This window comes from Aulonocara sp. 'chitande type north' Nkhata Bay, linkage group LG12 (assembly GCF_057382095.1).
Source record: "Aulonocara sp. 'chitande type north' Nkhata Bay isolate Kocher_YH1m ecotype deep benthic linkage group LG12, A_spYH_male_GT1.1, whole genome shotgun sequence".
NCBI lineage: Eukaryota > Metazoa > Chordata > Actinopteri > Cichliformes > Cichlidae > Aulonocara > Aulonocara sp. 'chitande type north' Nkhata Bay.
This window is the reverse complement of record NC_141355.1, coordinates 18351929-18368615: the sequence shown is the minus strand read 5'-3', so window position 1 is coordinate 18368615 and position 16687 is coordinate 18351929. Positions and strand designations below refer to the sequence as shown.

Here is a 16687-nt window from a genome sequence, read left to right as displayed (position 1 = left end):
AAGAAAACAAAGAAGAAGAAAATGAGAAAAGGAAAAAAGGAGAAGCACACGGTTTAAAAATCAAGATTTAAAGTTTATTTGCTTTGTTTTAATTGGTTATTACAACAATGAAATCATGTAAAAGTACAGTAATTGCTGTGCTGCAGAAGCGTCGAAAATAATTAAGACCTTCAAAACTGAAATGGATCAAAAGCGAATGAAACTATTTCAGAATACAAGAAAAAAAAAGAAACCTGGCAGGAAACTTTCAGTTTCATAAAACCAAAAAGCTTGTGCTGTGATTAAACAAAATAGGCGTGTTTCTCAATCCAATGCAACAAATAATAAACCATCTGCAAAAAATAATGACTTCAAGAACAATTGGCGAAAATATTCCCCTTTTATTTCCAAACTGTGCTTTGGATTTAGGCTGCTCTTACATCTTTAGTTCCCTTCACATATGGCTTGCTGGATATTATTAAAAAAAAAAAAACAGTGAGCAGAATCTTGTTTATTCCTAAGGCAACAATATACAAATTGTAGAGTGAAAAATGAACTGATCATAGTTGAAAAGGAGAAAGATGAGCAAAGATATCTTGAAATGAAACTCATCAAATCAAATAATAAGCCAACTTCTTTTGCTGAAACCTGGAGAGATCTAAATCAAATTAAAAGGAAATTAGGCCTGCAACCATCAGCCGCACTTGTCTCATTACAGCAGAAAGATAATCCACAAAAGCCTTCAACCATACACACAGTGGGCAGAAAAGGCAGGATTTCAGTGTTCAGTGCGGAAGTTTAACAATGGAAACTGTTTTAAAAAAGGATAGAAAAGGGTAGGAATGTTTGAGAATGTGTGTCTAAGGTATCATATGATTTAGTATGCAATTTGGGGGTTTACTAATGCCATGACACATTAGAAATGCACTCCATTAAGCCTTGAGTGCTTTATAAAACATACCAGCTTTATGGAAAAAAAGATCATGTTTAAGACACGCAGTCAGATTATGTGCAGCTGAGCAGGGAGCTGACTTTGTCACTTCTAAGTACACAAGAAGAGTACTTTGGTGCGAGGAAAAAAACTGATATGTTACATTTCTCCAACATCTAAGGAAATATCATTCCGGCTTAGAATAATATTGAAATCTTGGATTTCATGACATGTGTAAGGCAATATATTGAGGCTTTATGAGTGTTGTGAGCTGACTTCTGGCTCCCGTTAAAATGAGATATCTCACGAACCCATTTTGATGCCTGACTTTAAATGATTTTAAATATGCTCAGTGTCCTGAATTTTCCATATTCAGAACAGGTTGTGTTTGTTTTATTTGTTTCATCACATCCAATCAGCCACAGACATCAATTTCAAGGATATCAAACTGGAGAAAAAGGAAAAAGTATATATATTTATAATAACCAGAGAAATAAGCTCTCCACACTTTTGCAAATCAAACTCATAGATACACTAAAGTAAACACTTACTCACTTACATGCGCTGAGAAAATATTGGCTTAATATTAAAAAATAAAATCATAGTCATAGTGTCTGTATGAGACACTGCCTTCAAATTTCAGAAATTACGAAAAGTCTTTCTTATTATAATAACTGCAATTCCAAAAAAAAAAAGAAAAGAAAAAACAAACAGCTTAGAATCACACTCACAAATCTGAATGAGAAAAATGAGGTTTAAAAGTTTTTTTTGATTATGTGTGTGTGAATGAGTCAAACAATAATCATGAAGCAATCAAAACAACTGCTGTTAAACAAAAGAGTTAAGAGTATTCACTCTTATTAAAAAAAATACTTGCGGTCGGTACAGGAAATGATACCAAACTTACCACAATGTACCACACAGCATGAGCTAATTTCAGGGTGAGTGGTCCAGGCTTTAGGACCGGGGGGGATGATGGAGAGGAGACTGAGCGGTGCAGACTGGAGGGCAGGCGGGGCATTAGCTCAGTTCAGGCTGATGTCAGGACAATTAGAGGTGCACCACAGCGCATTGTGCACAGCGCCTGTCAACCTTAATCTCTGCTGCTGTGGCCCGTACCCGCAGCCAGGCCACAGCCCACGGGAAGCGCTAACACTCAGGCCCATATTGCTTTGACAGTTGCACTCAACCAGAAGTAATGCAAAACGTTATTGTGATGTATACACAGTGACCCTGTACTCTTGTCTCTTACAACAAGAAGGCTATGCGTGTGCAGAGTCAGGAAGGGCTGGGAGGAAGAAATGACACTCGGGGAAAACAGTGGGGAAGGAAATCTGGTAGGAGGTTACAGAGGAAGAGAGAGAAAATAAAAAAAAATATCAGAGGACCTTTTCTGCACTTTAACCTCTGCGCCCTCCCCAAATCTCCTCTTGTTTCGAGTCACTGTTGATGGTTCTCTACAAATCTTGGTGCTTGTTTTTGTGGGAGCCACTGCGTGTGGTAACAGAGTTGGAGGTCTCCTCTGCCTCCTCGCCTTCTTTTGCATGGAACTCACTGAAGAACCTGAAGATAGAGTCGAAGCTCATCCAGGAAGTCAGCTCATGCCTCTCTGTGCCTGCGTGGAAAAGATAAGCACAAGTGCATACCAAGATATTTACTGACTGTAATGTTATATGAAAGGAAACACATGATCAGTGCTAATATAATTTAAATTAAAGCTCTGCATTCTATATACTCACCATGGCAACGTAATAAGTGAAAAGAAACGGACACTATTACATAAGATTTTTAGTCTCGTAAGATTCGCAAACTCCCACAATGCTCCGTGAAGACCTAAACCCTTATGTGTGAGAACGATGGCAGCCTATGACCTGTTAGCCCAATGGGATAGCCTTAATATGTTATTCAAGCGGATACCTGATAATCAACAGCGCTGCACAACCAAGGAGATGGAAAGAGGTCCTTCCAACAAAACTAGATATATACACAATGGGTGCACTAAGTGAAACCAGTGGAGCGGTAGTCATTCGTTCCAAAGGACTAATTGAGAAAAGGCCAGACAGAAGTTGGAGAGCGATAACTAGTGAACATATCAGGTGGTCTGGCAGTGACGGGGGGAGGCAGAAGTGCAGGGTTTCCCTCTGACCTTCTCCAGGTTAGCAAGTTCCCAAGTTGGGGTCACGCTGGAGCTTGAAATCTGGTACATGCGCGTCAGGTTCCTTAGGGTTTGGGTGTCACAGCCCAGCCTTTTAGTTTGATAGCTCAACTGGATGGCAGAACACCTTGGCTGTGCCATCCAGTTGAGCTAGAACTAACAAGTTAGTTGTAACACGGAATGGTTTGTTTGTGCCACCTCTCGTTAGCGTCTGACTGCAACTGAACCTGAAAAATGGTGTCCTGCAGTTCACCCGATGCCTGTTATTAGATAAAACTAAGGGTTTCATACTTTGATAGATGGATCTCAGACATGTGAGTGGCTGTAATGAGCTTTCTTTTGTGAATCTTTATTTTCACCTCTGCATCTGTAGCCTTTTCTTCTTAGGGACTTGCATTTGTTCGAAACAATATTACAATGACTTCCTGTAATTTTCCTGGGAGCATTTAAAAAACAAAAAGCAGTTAATGATTTAGAGCTGCTTGAAAAAAAAAAAAGACGGTCCCAGGAGAGAAAAGTCGATAACCACAGCCCTTCTCAATGAATCGAATCTCTACAATATACAGACATACCTTTTTACCTCGGTTCCTTTTCTCAGTGCCTTTCACTTTCCATCCTGGCTTCCTCCTCTCCCCACAGTGCACATCGTATCAGCTATAAAAAGCTAGACTAGAAGGCCGCCGGGATACAATTAGGAAGCAACTTAAAGGCTCTCACACCATAGACAGCCCTCTGATGACCACTGCACTGACCCCATGTTTATTAGATTGACCCTTGCCTGGAAGCATTAATGGAGATGGTGTGTGTGCATGTGTGTGTGTTTATGTGTATGATTGTAAGCAGGTATAGGGTTTTGGGCTGAGAGGGAATTTGGGTTCCAGGTACCAGTGGTATGTTTGTGTGTGTGTAATTTGCGCGTACGAGTATATAAGGGGGTTCTCGATCATTCTGAGACAGGGGTTTGCACTGCACGCTATATAGCAAGCAGATGGCAGTCAGTGCCTTGGGTCAAATTTACTGGCCTGGCAATCATGGTAGTCAATAACCCAGCACTCCCGGTGACTCCACTACCTGTGTAGGGCTCATCATAACACCTATCCCTGGAAACAAAGACACAGCCCTCTCACACCTCTAATCTATCATTTATATCCAATTTGAGGCACTGTGATCTTTTTATTCCACCTCTTCTATTCTCCCTGTCTCATTGTTCTCTCTCTCACTTGTATTTTTACTTCTGTTTTGTCTCTTTTCTTTTTTCTGCAGAAGCGATCAATGCCGCAGCACTTTCCAGTTCATCTTGAACTAGCGGTGAACTCCAGAATTCCGCCAGCGTCTCCACCCTATCCCATCGCAGTTCAGGGTCACCAGGGGGGTGTCTCTGTGCCGATATGCAAATAAGCCCGTGGCCCTTCAGTGACTCTGGCGTTAAGCTCCACCCCTTCTATATGGTAGAAGCTTTGAAATAAAATCCTCTCCCCCAGACAACCTTCGCACACACACACAGATATAAACCCACTCTCATGTAGACTTAAACAGGCCTTTAAAACTTCCATCCATTCCTCCTTTAATAGCCAAAGCGTGTTGAACCTAATGGATGTTGTCATAGCTGAGATGTGACCACTGATTTAGAGGAGGAACCCCAGTGACCAGGCGAAGAGAGGCAGAGACAGAGGGAGAAGAAGAAGACAAGCGAGAGTTATGTCAGCTACACCACAAATCAAAGTAATATCTTTTAAAAACTGTGGAAATCGATGGTGTCATCTGGCTGTATCTTGTGGGTAAAGGAAACCCATAAACAGCCAATTAGCTGATAAGCAGACTGTTTTTTTTCCTTTATGAAGAAGTGATTTTATGTATTGGCAAAACAGCGTACAATGGACAAAGAGCTCACCCTTTTTAACTGTAACTTGTATCCTGTATTTAATCTAAAGTACACTGTGTAGCTGTTTCGTACTTGTGAAACAATTAAGTTGCATGTACAGATTTTAACAAGTTTACAGTAATGACATTAGCCTAATAAAGTTTGTTTTAAATGCAATAACGGTTTCATTCATTGCCGTTTCAATAATGATGCTGTCGAGCTCCACGACACTGGGTATCGTCACAGGGAATACAGAAAATTGTCTTTCGTTTTAACAGTGTTTATAATTACACTGGAGGAAAAAACAAACAAACTTAGATTAATATTGCACGTAATGATGACCTACAGGTAAGGCAACGCATACACACGACAATGTTTCACTGTTTCCCTGTTTCACTCTAAGGCAGCAAAGAGCCGGTACAGAAACATGTCCTGTGCTGAGAGCTTCCTTATGTGCTCCGTGCTCCAGTCATGGAGCAGTTTCAATGTAGCGCCTGACCAGTGCCCTGTGTTTGACCATTTTGTGTGTGTTGTTTGAGCCTGGTGAAGCTGCCTCATTATGTGACAGACAGAGAAGAGTATTTGATCCTGGATATTTGGCCTCCTCTTCTCTGTCACAGCCACTGGAGCCCTCTCAAGGTAATTGACTGACTGTTTGATCTCCCTCTGACTCTGCGCTGCTACAAGATGCTGCCACACACACATAAACACATTCATCAATTGTAAGTGTCTACTCATGGATGGAACACACACATACACACATGCGGGCACAAACACACACGTATACTCACGCACACAGTTGTTATCATTTGTGTGCAGTGAGGTAAGGGAACAGAGGAGGAGATTTTTGAGCTGAAAACAAGGAAATTCCTCCATAGCTATGGGCCATGCTTTCTTCCCTGCGTACCAAACGCTGCATGCTGTTACAAATGGTAATCGGCTCTGATTGTCACAAATTTCAAAACAAACGCTAGGTGACTGAAAAGCCAAAGTGACGCCCCGAGTGATACTCCAACAGGAAGTGCAAATCAAAGCATGCCGACTATAATTAGGTTCCATCTGGGCTACATTATTTAAAGCCGCAGCAGTTAATTGCTTGTGTACAAATGGCCTATTTTATTTGAATCAAACTCTTTTTTTTTTGTGATTCGTAATTACACTGATGTGAAGGGGGCATATCTCTTTGCCTCACTTATAATATAAATCCATATTCAAATTATTAAGAGTACTTTGAGGCAGGGGGAATGTAAAGTGATGATACTTTTCTTTGTGAGAATTGAATTTCTTTAAACAATTATGACTGCTTAATCAAATATGCTGACATTTGGGTTAAACATTTAATGAGCTTCAATTTAAAAAAGGAGATGAACAACGATATAATCACGGAAGAAAATATTAAAAAAAAACAGAAAACCTAACAAGACTAATATACATGATATTATTTCACGCTGAAGCAAACATTTTCTCATTTCCTCTTGTCAACGTTTTCATCAAAAAAAAACAAAAAAAACCCCCACAAGCAGTGTATTATCTTATCAATTTCCTATTGACGGTAACCTAAGCTTTTGTTTTATCTCGATGTGAGGTAGAGCAGTGCACTGTGGTGCGGGCCTGGGTTGGTTGTAACCTTAGTCAAGCAGCTGTTTGTGGAAACTATCTGTTGCATGGATCAGCGGAGGAGAATCGCTATCTGTATCCTGGTTGTCAGACGATCGGATTTCTGTCCCTGACGCTCTCTGATATTAGATGATCTTCCGAGACTACGTGCGCAGTGTGCGCTGGCACTGTGTGTTTGCGTGTGTCTGGTTGTCCACATGCAGTGCACATAACTGACATACAGTCAGCTATGCTTGTTGTCACTTTGCTTGCCAACATGCCTAAAGGTCAAGAATGTCATTTCGTCCCACATGGCTGTCTGTAAAGGGGGTGTGACATGTTGCCACAGGAGACGAGGTCAAAGAGAGCCCGGGCAGGTGACAGGTGGTCTGCAACACCACCAGAGCAGCTCCGTCCTCTGTAACAAAACATGAAGACTATGTTTTCAGTCAAAAAATGTATTAAATTAAATTTTACTCTCCCACCCATTCCCTGCCACTATTCCCTGATCTCCATTTAGGATGAAGACAACAAACCCAGGAATAATCAGACTTTTTCTACACTGTGTGTCTTCAAATAAAAATCAGCTTGATCGGAGCAGAAACAGCCATAAATACATCAAGACAAAAATGCTAAAAAACAGAACTCATTTCATCAAATCAGTAATACCACTGTTGCTTCTTGACTTAAATTCATTTTTAATGCTTGTTGGTAAGTGGGGTCTGCCCAGCCCCCGTCTCTCTCATACTGCTTTTAATTACTTTGCTTATTATTGTGTGTTGTTGTTAGACAAAAACAAGGCAGAACTCATTACACATCCAGAGATGAGAAACCTGAATCAGTACCTACAGGGGCCGCTGAGGGGGCTCTGTATTTACTTAGAATAAAATGCAAACAGAAGAGAGACATAGAGAAACAAAACCGAGTGAAAACACAGTGAGCGGAGGATATCACATTAACTGGTTGAAATCATGACCACACATAAGCTACTTTGAATTCAAGTAGTTCATATGGAGAGTGGAACTTGTGACAACAAAGACTGCACAAAAGACGGTGAAATTCTGTATTTTTTTATTACTTACTTCTCATTTTGTTAATCCCTCCAGCCTGTTATGTTTCCTCCCTACAGAGACACTGAGATTGCACTGAGTGCTTTTTTTATTTTAATGTGAATGAGTGGCCTTGGCCGTCATAAAGGACCCTTGCTTTTATGGACTTGGAGCAGAGTATTTACAAGATAACCCTGGTCCAAGGACTGTGCAGGCTATTTGATACCAGTGTCAGACTCTCCTGACTCTTCTTCAGTAAAAATCGAAGCCTGAATAATCCTTTGCCTCTACAGCACCTCTCAATGTCAGTTGTTTTACTCATCTCTGCTTAAAAGGGTTGAGATATTTTGGAATATGTGCTTAGCCATCTGCGTGTCGCTTTAATCAATATTTTGTATGCACCTTTTCTATCTATCTATCTAAATACTACACTCAAGTTTACAAGTTTAATGTGGAAAAAAGCTAGCTCAACAGTTAGCTCTTACAGAAACAATTGGTAAGATGTAGAATAAAATCATTCAATTAAATTCACAAATGAAATTAATGAACCACAAAATTATCATAAAACATTTAAAACTTTAAACATATGTGAATTGGGGGCATCATTTGCATGCCATTTGGAAGAGTTGGCTTGCTAATTTATTTATGGTGACAAAGCAAGAAGAAAATTAGTATAGAGTCAGTGACAAAGCTATTTAAAATATATGAACTAGTTTTGACAGTATAGTCTGAACCTTCTGTTCTCTAATTATTAAAACACTAAGAATTGTATAAATTTGTAAATGCCTAGTTGGGTAATAAAAAAAATGTCAAAATTATCAGTTGGATACACAAATTTTCTTATGCCCGTATGACATGTCCAAGTTTAATTCCATTTTTGTGTGTGAATTTTACAACATAGTATAAGGTCTGCATATGTACCTGTTGATTCAGTGTGAATATGTGACATAAACACACACACACACACATAAAAAAAGAGAAAAAGACCGAGTGTACATGCACATGTATGTTTATGGAAGGGCCTTGTTGGGAGTGCCACCCAGACATTAACACTGTAAACAGTGCAGGCCTCCGTCCCTGTCCGGCCCCTTTGTTCCATCTCCGCCACCATTGGTTGGGACTTAAATGGCAAACACTCGGGGGCTGCTAGCTCGCCTGACACGGTTTTGTTTTTGGCCTATTGAGGGGCAATGGAGAGCTTTTGTTTCTATGCCCAGGCACAACGTGTCTCAAAAGCAGCATGGCTGAAAAGAGAGGCCCCCACAAAGACTGTGCATTAGTGGAGGCACTACACGCATGCATATATGTGCAACTCAAATGGGACTAAGCACGGACACACACACACACACACACACACACACACACACACACACACACACACTGACACACACAATGCCTTGCCAAGGGTAGGTTAGGCCAGGCAACTTTGGCCAGACAGGATGGAAAAGATGGAGTGGGGTTAGAGCATGCGCACAAGAGAATATGCTAAATGCCAGACTGCAAACTTACTACTTCGCTACATTTCATTCACTCCTCATTCACATAAATACACAAACAGCTATAGTCCACTTTATTGCAGTAAAATCTGCTGCACAAACCTCTCTTGCACTTCCAAGACAACACCAGGCATAGAGAAACACACACTCACACCAACACATCTACGATATTAGAAATACACACATCACTCAGTCACAAAAGAGTTGAAGGAGGACAGGGCTAAGAGAGGCCCCCTTTGCACCTGTAAGAAAGACAGGGCGCATTCAGAATCTGTGGTCTCAGAATAGACAGCCTTGAGTGTGAGAACCCCCATTCATACAAGGCTATGGTGATCGCACACACCTTCATACAATTCTCATTCACAACACATGTTGCCTAAGGTCTATAGAAGAATCTAGCAAGGGGACTAACAGTACTAGTGTAAGATTGATGCAATGCATGGTATAATCTTTATCCAGCTAAAAAGCAGTATACACTGGCAGCAGAGAATTTGCAGTATATATATCAATATGCTTTGTAAAGCAGTCTCCCACTTGTTTTCTTTATATCAACCACATAATCATATAAATATTTCTATCACACTACACCTGATGCTTACATTGGATACACCGACAAAAAAATCCCTTGTTTCTTCACAACATCGCCGGTAATATTGGCAATAAAAAAGTATTAAGTGCCTTGTAGATACAATTGCCATGACTAGCAGTTTGCTTAAATGGAAATAATCTTTGTGTTGTGGATGCAAATCATTTGTGGGATATACAATGACACATATACATATATAAACATATATGACAAAACCTTTGTGCACTATTACTTTCAAGCCAAACAATTTAAAATTCAAGCATTTTTAAATGACTGTGCTATTAAGTTAACAATAGTATTCTCCCTTATGAATAAGAAACAAATCCTTTAGGGACACTGTATTAAGTAAAAACAACAAAATTGGATACAGCTGTGATCACTGACACACAAGTTGAACACATATTTGATTTCTTATTGGACAAATTCCATGAAGATATGAATTCAACAATTTTCAACCTGTGAGCTCAGTTTAAGTACTTGTTTGCATCAGGCCCCCACATGGAAAAGAACTGCTCGAGTAATTTTAAAATTTCATTGTGAGACTTGTACCAGATGGAAAAAGGATATAGGAAGATCTGTGGTCATAAAAGAAAAAGAAAAACAAGCCATTAAAAAGTCAAAACACGGTAGCAACATTAATCAAGAGGTACATAACTACTTAACTATCGCTAATCAGAGCTGCTATGGATATCCTCTTCAAGGGATGCCAACCATAGCACACCAACACTATTTAGCCATGAAAAATGGACCATCAGACTTGCCCCTGGGGTCATATGACAGCTTACAATGTGCAAAGCATTGCACTACATAAAACTATATGGATTATGTTTTTTAAAAAAAAGGTTGTTATTATCAGCTAGAAACTGTCAGAACAAACTTTGCTAAAGAAGATGAAAATAAGCCTAATGAAAATGTGTACATTCTTTGTCCAGCTCAAGATCAATTTAAGTGGCCAAACATGTTGGGTTCCAACAATATTATAAATCTACACTTTTAAGCTTACATTAGAGTAAAGTAAAGTTATATAATACAATGTTGGGGTCCAACATGTTTGGCGTGAATGCATAGCCCTGACAGTGAAAGCATGGAGGTGTAAGTGTGATGATATCAGGATGCATGAGTGCAAAAGGCGTTGGGATAGATTACGTTTTTAGATGCCATGCCACTATAAATACCTGCTGATACACAAAAATACTGGCTAACATGATGACTCAGTCCCCGCAGGCTTGACAGGAGAAGAAAATTCCAGTATATGATGATGGTCCAAACCATACCGCCAAAATCACAGCAGACTTTATAATGAAAAAAGAAGTTAAAAAAAAGCATGACCTGTCCAAATGTATCACCAGACTTGAATCAAACAAAAGAGCTTTGTCTTGTTTTAAAGTGACAGTAAGTTCCTGCTGTGGGGAAAATATAATTAATACTATAAATCTACACTTTTAAGCTTACATTAGAGTAAAGTAAAGTTATATAATACAATTATTCAGAGAAGATACACTTTTAAACTGTGACATTTAAATTATGTTGCACAGGATTATACTTGATAGGACACTGTATATTACCAGTATCATTCTATGTAATGCTCAGAAGTGCAAATGATCCAACTAGTGTAGCTGCTCCAAATTTACATTTCCACTTAACCATACTGAACTGAAGGCACATTTTGTGGCCAGATTTTCATTGTGGCCTTCTACCAACACTTGACTGAACACTTCTATTTAGCATCTCCCAGGTGCAGTGGGAATATACATATAAAAATAGATATCAGAACTACACAACTCAAAATACAAACCTACTGGCATGTACAAAGACAAAAATTCACATTCATGTGACATATGGCATATATATCATATTTATGTATGCTCAAGAGTTAGTTATACTGGTAACTTTTACACATACAAAACAGAGCTGGGTTAGAGAAGGCGATCAATAAAGTGAGTAGAGGGCAAAAAAGTGAGAAAACTGCTGTGGAACATATGAACACTAGACTGATTTCTAATTTGGTCTAAGAGTCTAGTGTGAGAGAAATGCAACGTTGAAATCCTGCAACCAAGAGTTGTCTACGAACCTCTTTTTTCATGTTTTTGCCTCAAACACATGCGACACAAGCATAGAAGTACTTGTCACTTGACTTTGTGATTCCATGCTTGCCGACACTTAGAGAAAAGTGTGTGCGTGTGTATGTATGCGTGTGTGTATTCTGCGAAGGGTTAGACAAAAAGAGAGCAGAGAGTTCAGGTGGGGGAGGAGCAGGCCAGAGGTGGAGATAGCAGAGAGTGGGTGTTGAGGGTGGGGCAGGTCTGAAATAGATCACTTAATGGAACAAAGTGTAATTAATGGGTCACCACAGATAAGAAGACGCTGGCTCTATCTGGGAATGTGCTAATAGAGCTGACACACACTCAGCAAGATCAGTGCAAACGTGTGTGCGTGCTTTGTTAGTGCATGTGTGTGTGCACGTTTTAAAGACACACAGTGGCTAAATAGTGGGTGGAGAAGACTGGCAAAGGTGACAGGTTAACTTGCTTTTCTTCATGACAAAGATCTGTCATCTCTGCAATCAGAGAAAACCCAGAAAAGGAAAGGCACACACATTTTCGCTCGCCACATGGCCTCCCTTGCTCACTAAAACGTTCCGCCCCACATCAAAACATGAATGATGTTATTACACTTGGTGAGCCAGCACGCTTTTAGTTGCAGGGATGTGGTTGTTTACGGAGAGATGGAGGAGAAGGAAGCCGCCTGGTCAAGAGAGGGTCAAACCTGAAGTGTTCTAAGAGAACTAAACTGTCACAAACCGCTCCTCAAACTTCCTGTCTGTGTGTCCCTGCGTCAGGGGAACATGCCTGGAGCCAAGGGGGCCTGTGCATGTGTTTGTGGAAGCGTGTTGGATAAATCTATTGGTCTTGGAGCCTGGCTGGGGAGGCTGGGGGGAGGGTTTTCAGACATCCACATACATCGGGATAGTGAGATGGCCAGTGATGGACATGGCAAGACAAAGAGGATTTCCCCTGTTTGTCTGAGAGCGTCGAGTTACCGCGTCACACACACGTAGAGAGAGAAGTCTGTCTCCGGGAGAGATTTTTTGAGAGTATGTGTGTGGCATGAGGCAATAGGTCATGCAACTGGTTGGCTTTGTGTGAAGGCGTGGGTGTTTATTTGTATGCATTTTTCAGGGTCGCAGACTGGGTTGGCCTGTTTGACAGTGCTTTAGTATACGTCCACACTAATGCGTTTTCTTTTGAAAATGCATTGTTTTCTCTCCGTTTTGACCTCTCGTCCACACTGAGACGGCGCTTTCCTCAAGGAAAAACCTAGCGTTTTAAAAACTCTCGAAAACGCATACATTTCAAAATGCAGCTGTCCCGTCGCAGTTTGGACACACGAAAACGCAGACTTTCTAAAACGATGACGTATTTTAGTCATGTGATGCAGTCATGTGACCAAATAAACAAAGATAGCGGAGTGCATTATACAGCGGTTGTTTTGATTGCTCTCAATTTTGACTGCCCTAAAAAAGATGAAAATCAGTTTGTACATGCTCCAGATAGCTTTTCTTCAAATTCTTTAATTCTCACTCGCTTTTGCGCATGCGCAGGACTGGAACGTAAGCGTTTTCATCCGTTTCAGTGTGGACGCACGACTCTGTGAAAACGACTGAAAACGCTAGTGTGGACGCGGAGCGTTTTCAGACGAAAACGCCGTTTTCAAATCTATCCGGACTAGTGTGGACGTAACCTTAGTCAGACAAGCCAACTACCACATTACATTGGAGTTCAGCTTTGATATGGAATAATTAAAAAAATATACATAATAAAACAAAAACAGAATTGTTGCAGTTTTTATGTAAATGGTCTTTTTATTCCATGACAGTCACCTTGACAAGTCAATAAATATAAAATGAAATAAATATAACAGTTCTGAAATGTAAGGGCATGACCTCGACAATAGCAAGCTGTGCAGCTCTTGGCACTCTAGGTGAATTTTAAATATTGAAATGTCTTGTTATGTGTGTCCACAACCCAGGGAGTGTTTTATGCCTGCCTGTGAGGATTTAACCCCTGAATGTAGCATCGTGAGGTTAAATGCAAAGGGACGAAACTCTAGCCTGTTAGGACAGGGGAAGAACAGCTTCAAAGACTCAACATCAACTACTCTCTTTCTCGCATACACACACACACACACACACACACACACACAAACATGTATAAACACAAACTGACGGACAGTCCATTGCTCCCAGCATATCTCGAGTTTGTCCTTGGACTGTCTGAATACCACTGGAGGCATGATTTGAGAGAGCAAGTGGGAACAAGAGAGTGAGGGAGACAAGCAGAAAGGAAGAAAAAGGAAAATGATAGAGGGAAGGAGAGGGAGAGAAAAGAGGCACCCCTCAATGACATCTAAAGAGATAACTCACTCTCTAGAGCTTCTTCTCTCTTGCTATCACTTTCCCAGGCAGCGCTCCTTCCCCATAAGGCCTGAAGTGTCTATGTGTATGTGTGTGTGAATGAATGAGTGACAGAAGTGTATGTGGGAATACAGTGTATGTGGAGGTGAAAAGGCAAGAGATTTCTGAATCTCAATGAGATGATCTAAAGAGCTATCAAGCACAATGATATGCATACTACACACAGTGCATTGCACGTACTATGTTTGGCAAGAAAAGTGTTCCTGCTCTGACATCATGTTGGCTGTCAAAAATTGTGTAAAATCTATAATTAACAAAACAGGAAAACTGGTTTGCATGTAATGTCACTGTTTGATTAGATACATTGAATGTTGATAACACAAAATAACTAAGAACTCATATGTATTCATGTCAGAATCACTTTGCTGCACTCAGATGGCTGCTTAAGAAATGATGCACAGAACACAACACAAACAACAGCTGGCTTGTTTCTTGATTGAAAGTTAACTTTGGGAAAACAAAGCACCGGGCCACTGGCGGGTCATAGCAATGTTGAAAAAATCCAAACAAAACAGCAGGAAAACACAAAGTGGCAGCATTGGACGATGCTGCCACTGTCGTCAGAAATGCTCCCCTATGCAGACACAGACAACTGTGGGGAAGAGTTAACCTTTTGATAAGCTGCTTCTAGTCCCAGCTGTATGCATTTTTCATTGAAATGTATGAGTCAGAAAGAGAATAATTATCTCCTCTCGCTCCGTGGAGACGCGAGGGGTTGTAGCCCCCAGTCTGGTCTTCAGAAATCAACTAAGTCCTAAAACGAACGCTCACTGATAAGCACTGAGGAACTAAGCTATGCTAATTCATAACCCCAAAATAAAGGAAATATACACAGTAAACCTTTAATGGTTACGCACAACGGCAAAGACATAGAGAAGTACACGATTACACTTGGAATACTAGACATATTCAAATCTTCCACTCACCTTATAATGGACACAGAATCACATTATGTATCTAAGAATATTAATGTTATTCCAACACGGAATTGACTTTAATACAAGTCTGATAAAAAACCCATCCAATAAAACTTTGACGCTGTACTCAGACCAGACCAGAACACTGCTTCATGTAATCCAGCCTCCTTAGTCATTTTGATGAAATCCATGTATTTGTGCAGGGAAAGCGTTGTCATGCTTCAGAAACAGACAAAACATAGCATCTGTATCACACTATTTATAAAGCAATGTGTGCAATTGTGTATTCACTGTGGATCTTGCAGGTATTTCTAATATTTACATTACATTACTTTTAATCAGAGTGTAATGAGAGATTAGAGCCCAATAATGCTGTTGATATTAATTAGAAAAGCTTGTTGTATTACTGATGTCACATCCTCTCTCACCTTATGGGATTATTTCTGTGACCTGGGTATTCTGTTTAACAGCCCTGGTCTAAAATGCCCCAATGATTCTCATACTTGACAAACACATGAGCAGTGTCCACTAGAACCAGGCAGGAACACTGAGCCCTCCTTCAGACGGGCCACAATCTCCTTCACAGGAGACATCAACATCCACCCTGGCACAGGGAGGGTGGGTGCACACCCTTTCTTTGTGTACACAAAGACATACACAGAAAAGAAACAGAGCACCAACCTCAGCAGAGCTTTAGATCTTTATCTGACAGCATCAGCCAACACCAAATATACACACAATCCTGTCCTGACCTTGTGGCACTTAAAGATTAATCAAAATTGCAGCTGGGATCAGAGGTGTGGTACAATGGGCAGAGAGAGTGATTCATTTTGTGTTTGTGTGTGTGTGTTTTTTTGGGTGTCACTCTACATGTGTGTGTGTGTGTGTGTGTGTGTGTGGGGGGGGGGGGGGGGGGGGGGGGGGTAATAGTGGATGAGACAAAGTTAGAGATTGAGAGAGGCCAGGTCAGGGGAGGCACTCACCCTCTCAATCCTCCACTATTGACTTTAGAGTAGAGAGATGTTCCAGAGCAGTCAATGACAAATAGAATAAACTGATCAATAACCTTGCACTTTTCAGAAGGTACAGAGGCACCTTTAAAAAAAACAAAACAGGCGCCCGACTTGAACTATGCAAGAGGGGAACATTGATCATCACAGTGAGCTTCGCTAGGCTGCTTACACTGTTTTGTCTTCCACCCATGACCTGTGGAATGCTCTTCTCGATAACCAAAGGACCAAAGGTCACATTCAAACTGTATTTAAACAGCAAATAAAAATACAAAACTTGTAGTAGAAAAATCAGAAGAAAATGCCTTGCCTGAATAATTTGACTGAGTATGCATTAGGTGTAAGATGAAGTTGCTTGTTAAGGCAGGTGTTTAAGAAAAAACATGAGGTAGAAAAGTCAGCAGGACTGCACGCAGAGAGCAAAGGGAAGAAAACTGTGAGTGAGAGAGGCAGAGACAGAAGTGTGGGAAGGAAGAAAGAGGAGAAAATCTACCCTCTGCCATAATTTAAACGAGCCATGGTCTCCCAATGCTGTGTTTACAATGTATAATTTATGCCTCCCAGTTCAAACACAGCTTTATCTGCACTCAGCTGCTAAGTGATATGATTTCACTTTTTACAACCCCCTCCCAC

The 16687-nt window shown here is 40.6% G+C and overlaps 1 protein-coding gene across 1 annotated transcript in view; it reads right to left on the bottom strand.

Annotated features, from left to right (window-relative positions):
• The window catches only part of arb2a (ARB2 cotranscriptional regulator A), a 166591-nt gene continuing 149904 nt past the window's right edge, over positions 1 to 16687 (bottom strand). The window contains exon 11 of the mRNA XM_086314021.1: positions 1 to 2525. Coding sequence (XP_086170147.1) covers positions 2368 to 2525 — 158 coding nt within the window. The 3' untranslated portion in view covers positions 1 to 2367. The remainder of the gene's footprint in view (positions 2526 to 16687) is intronic.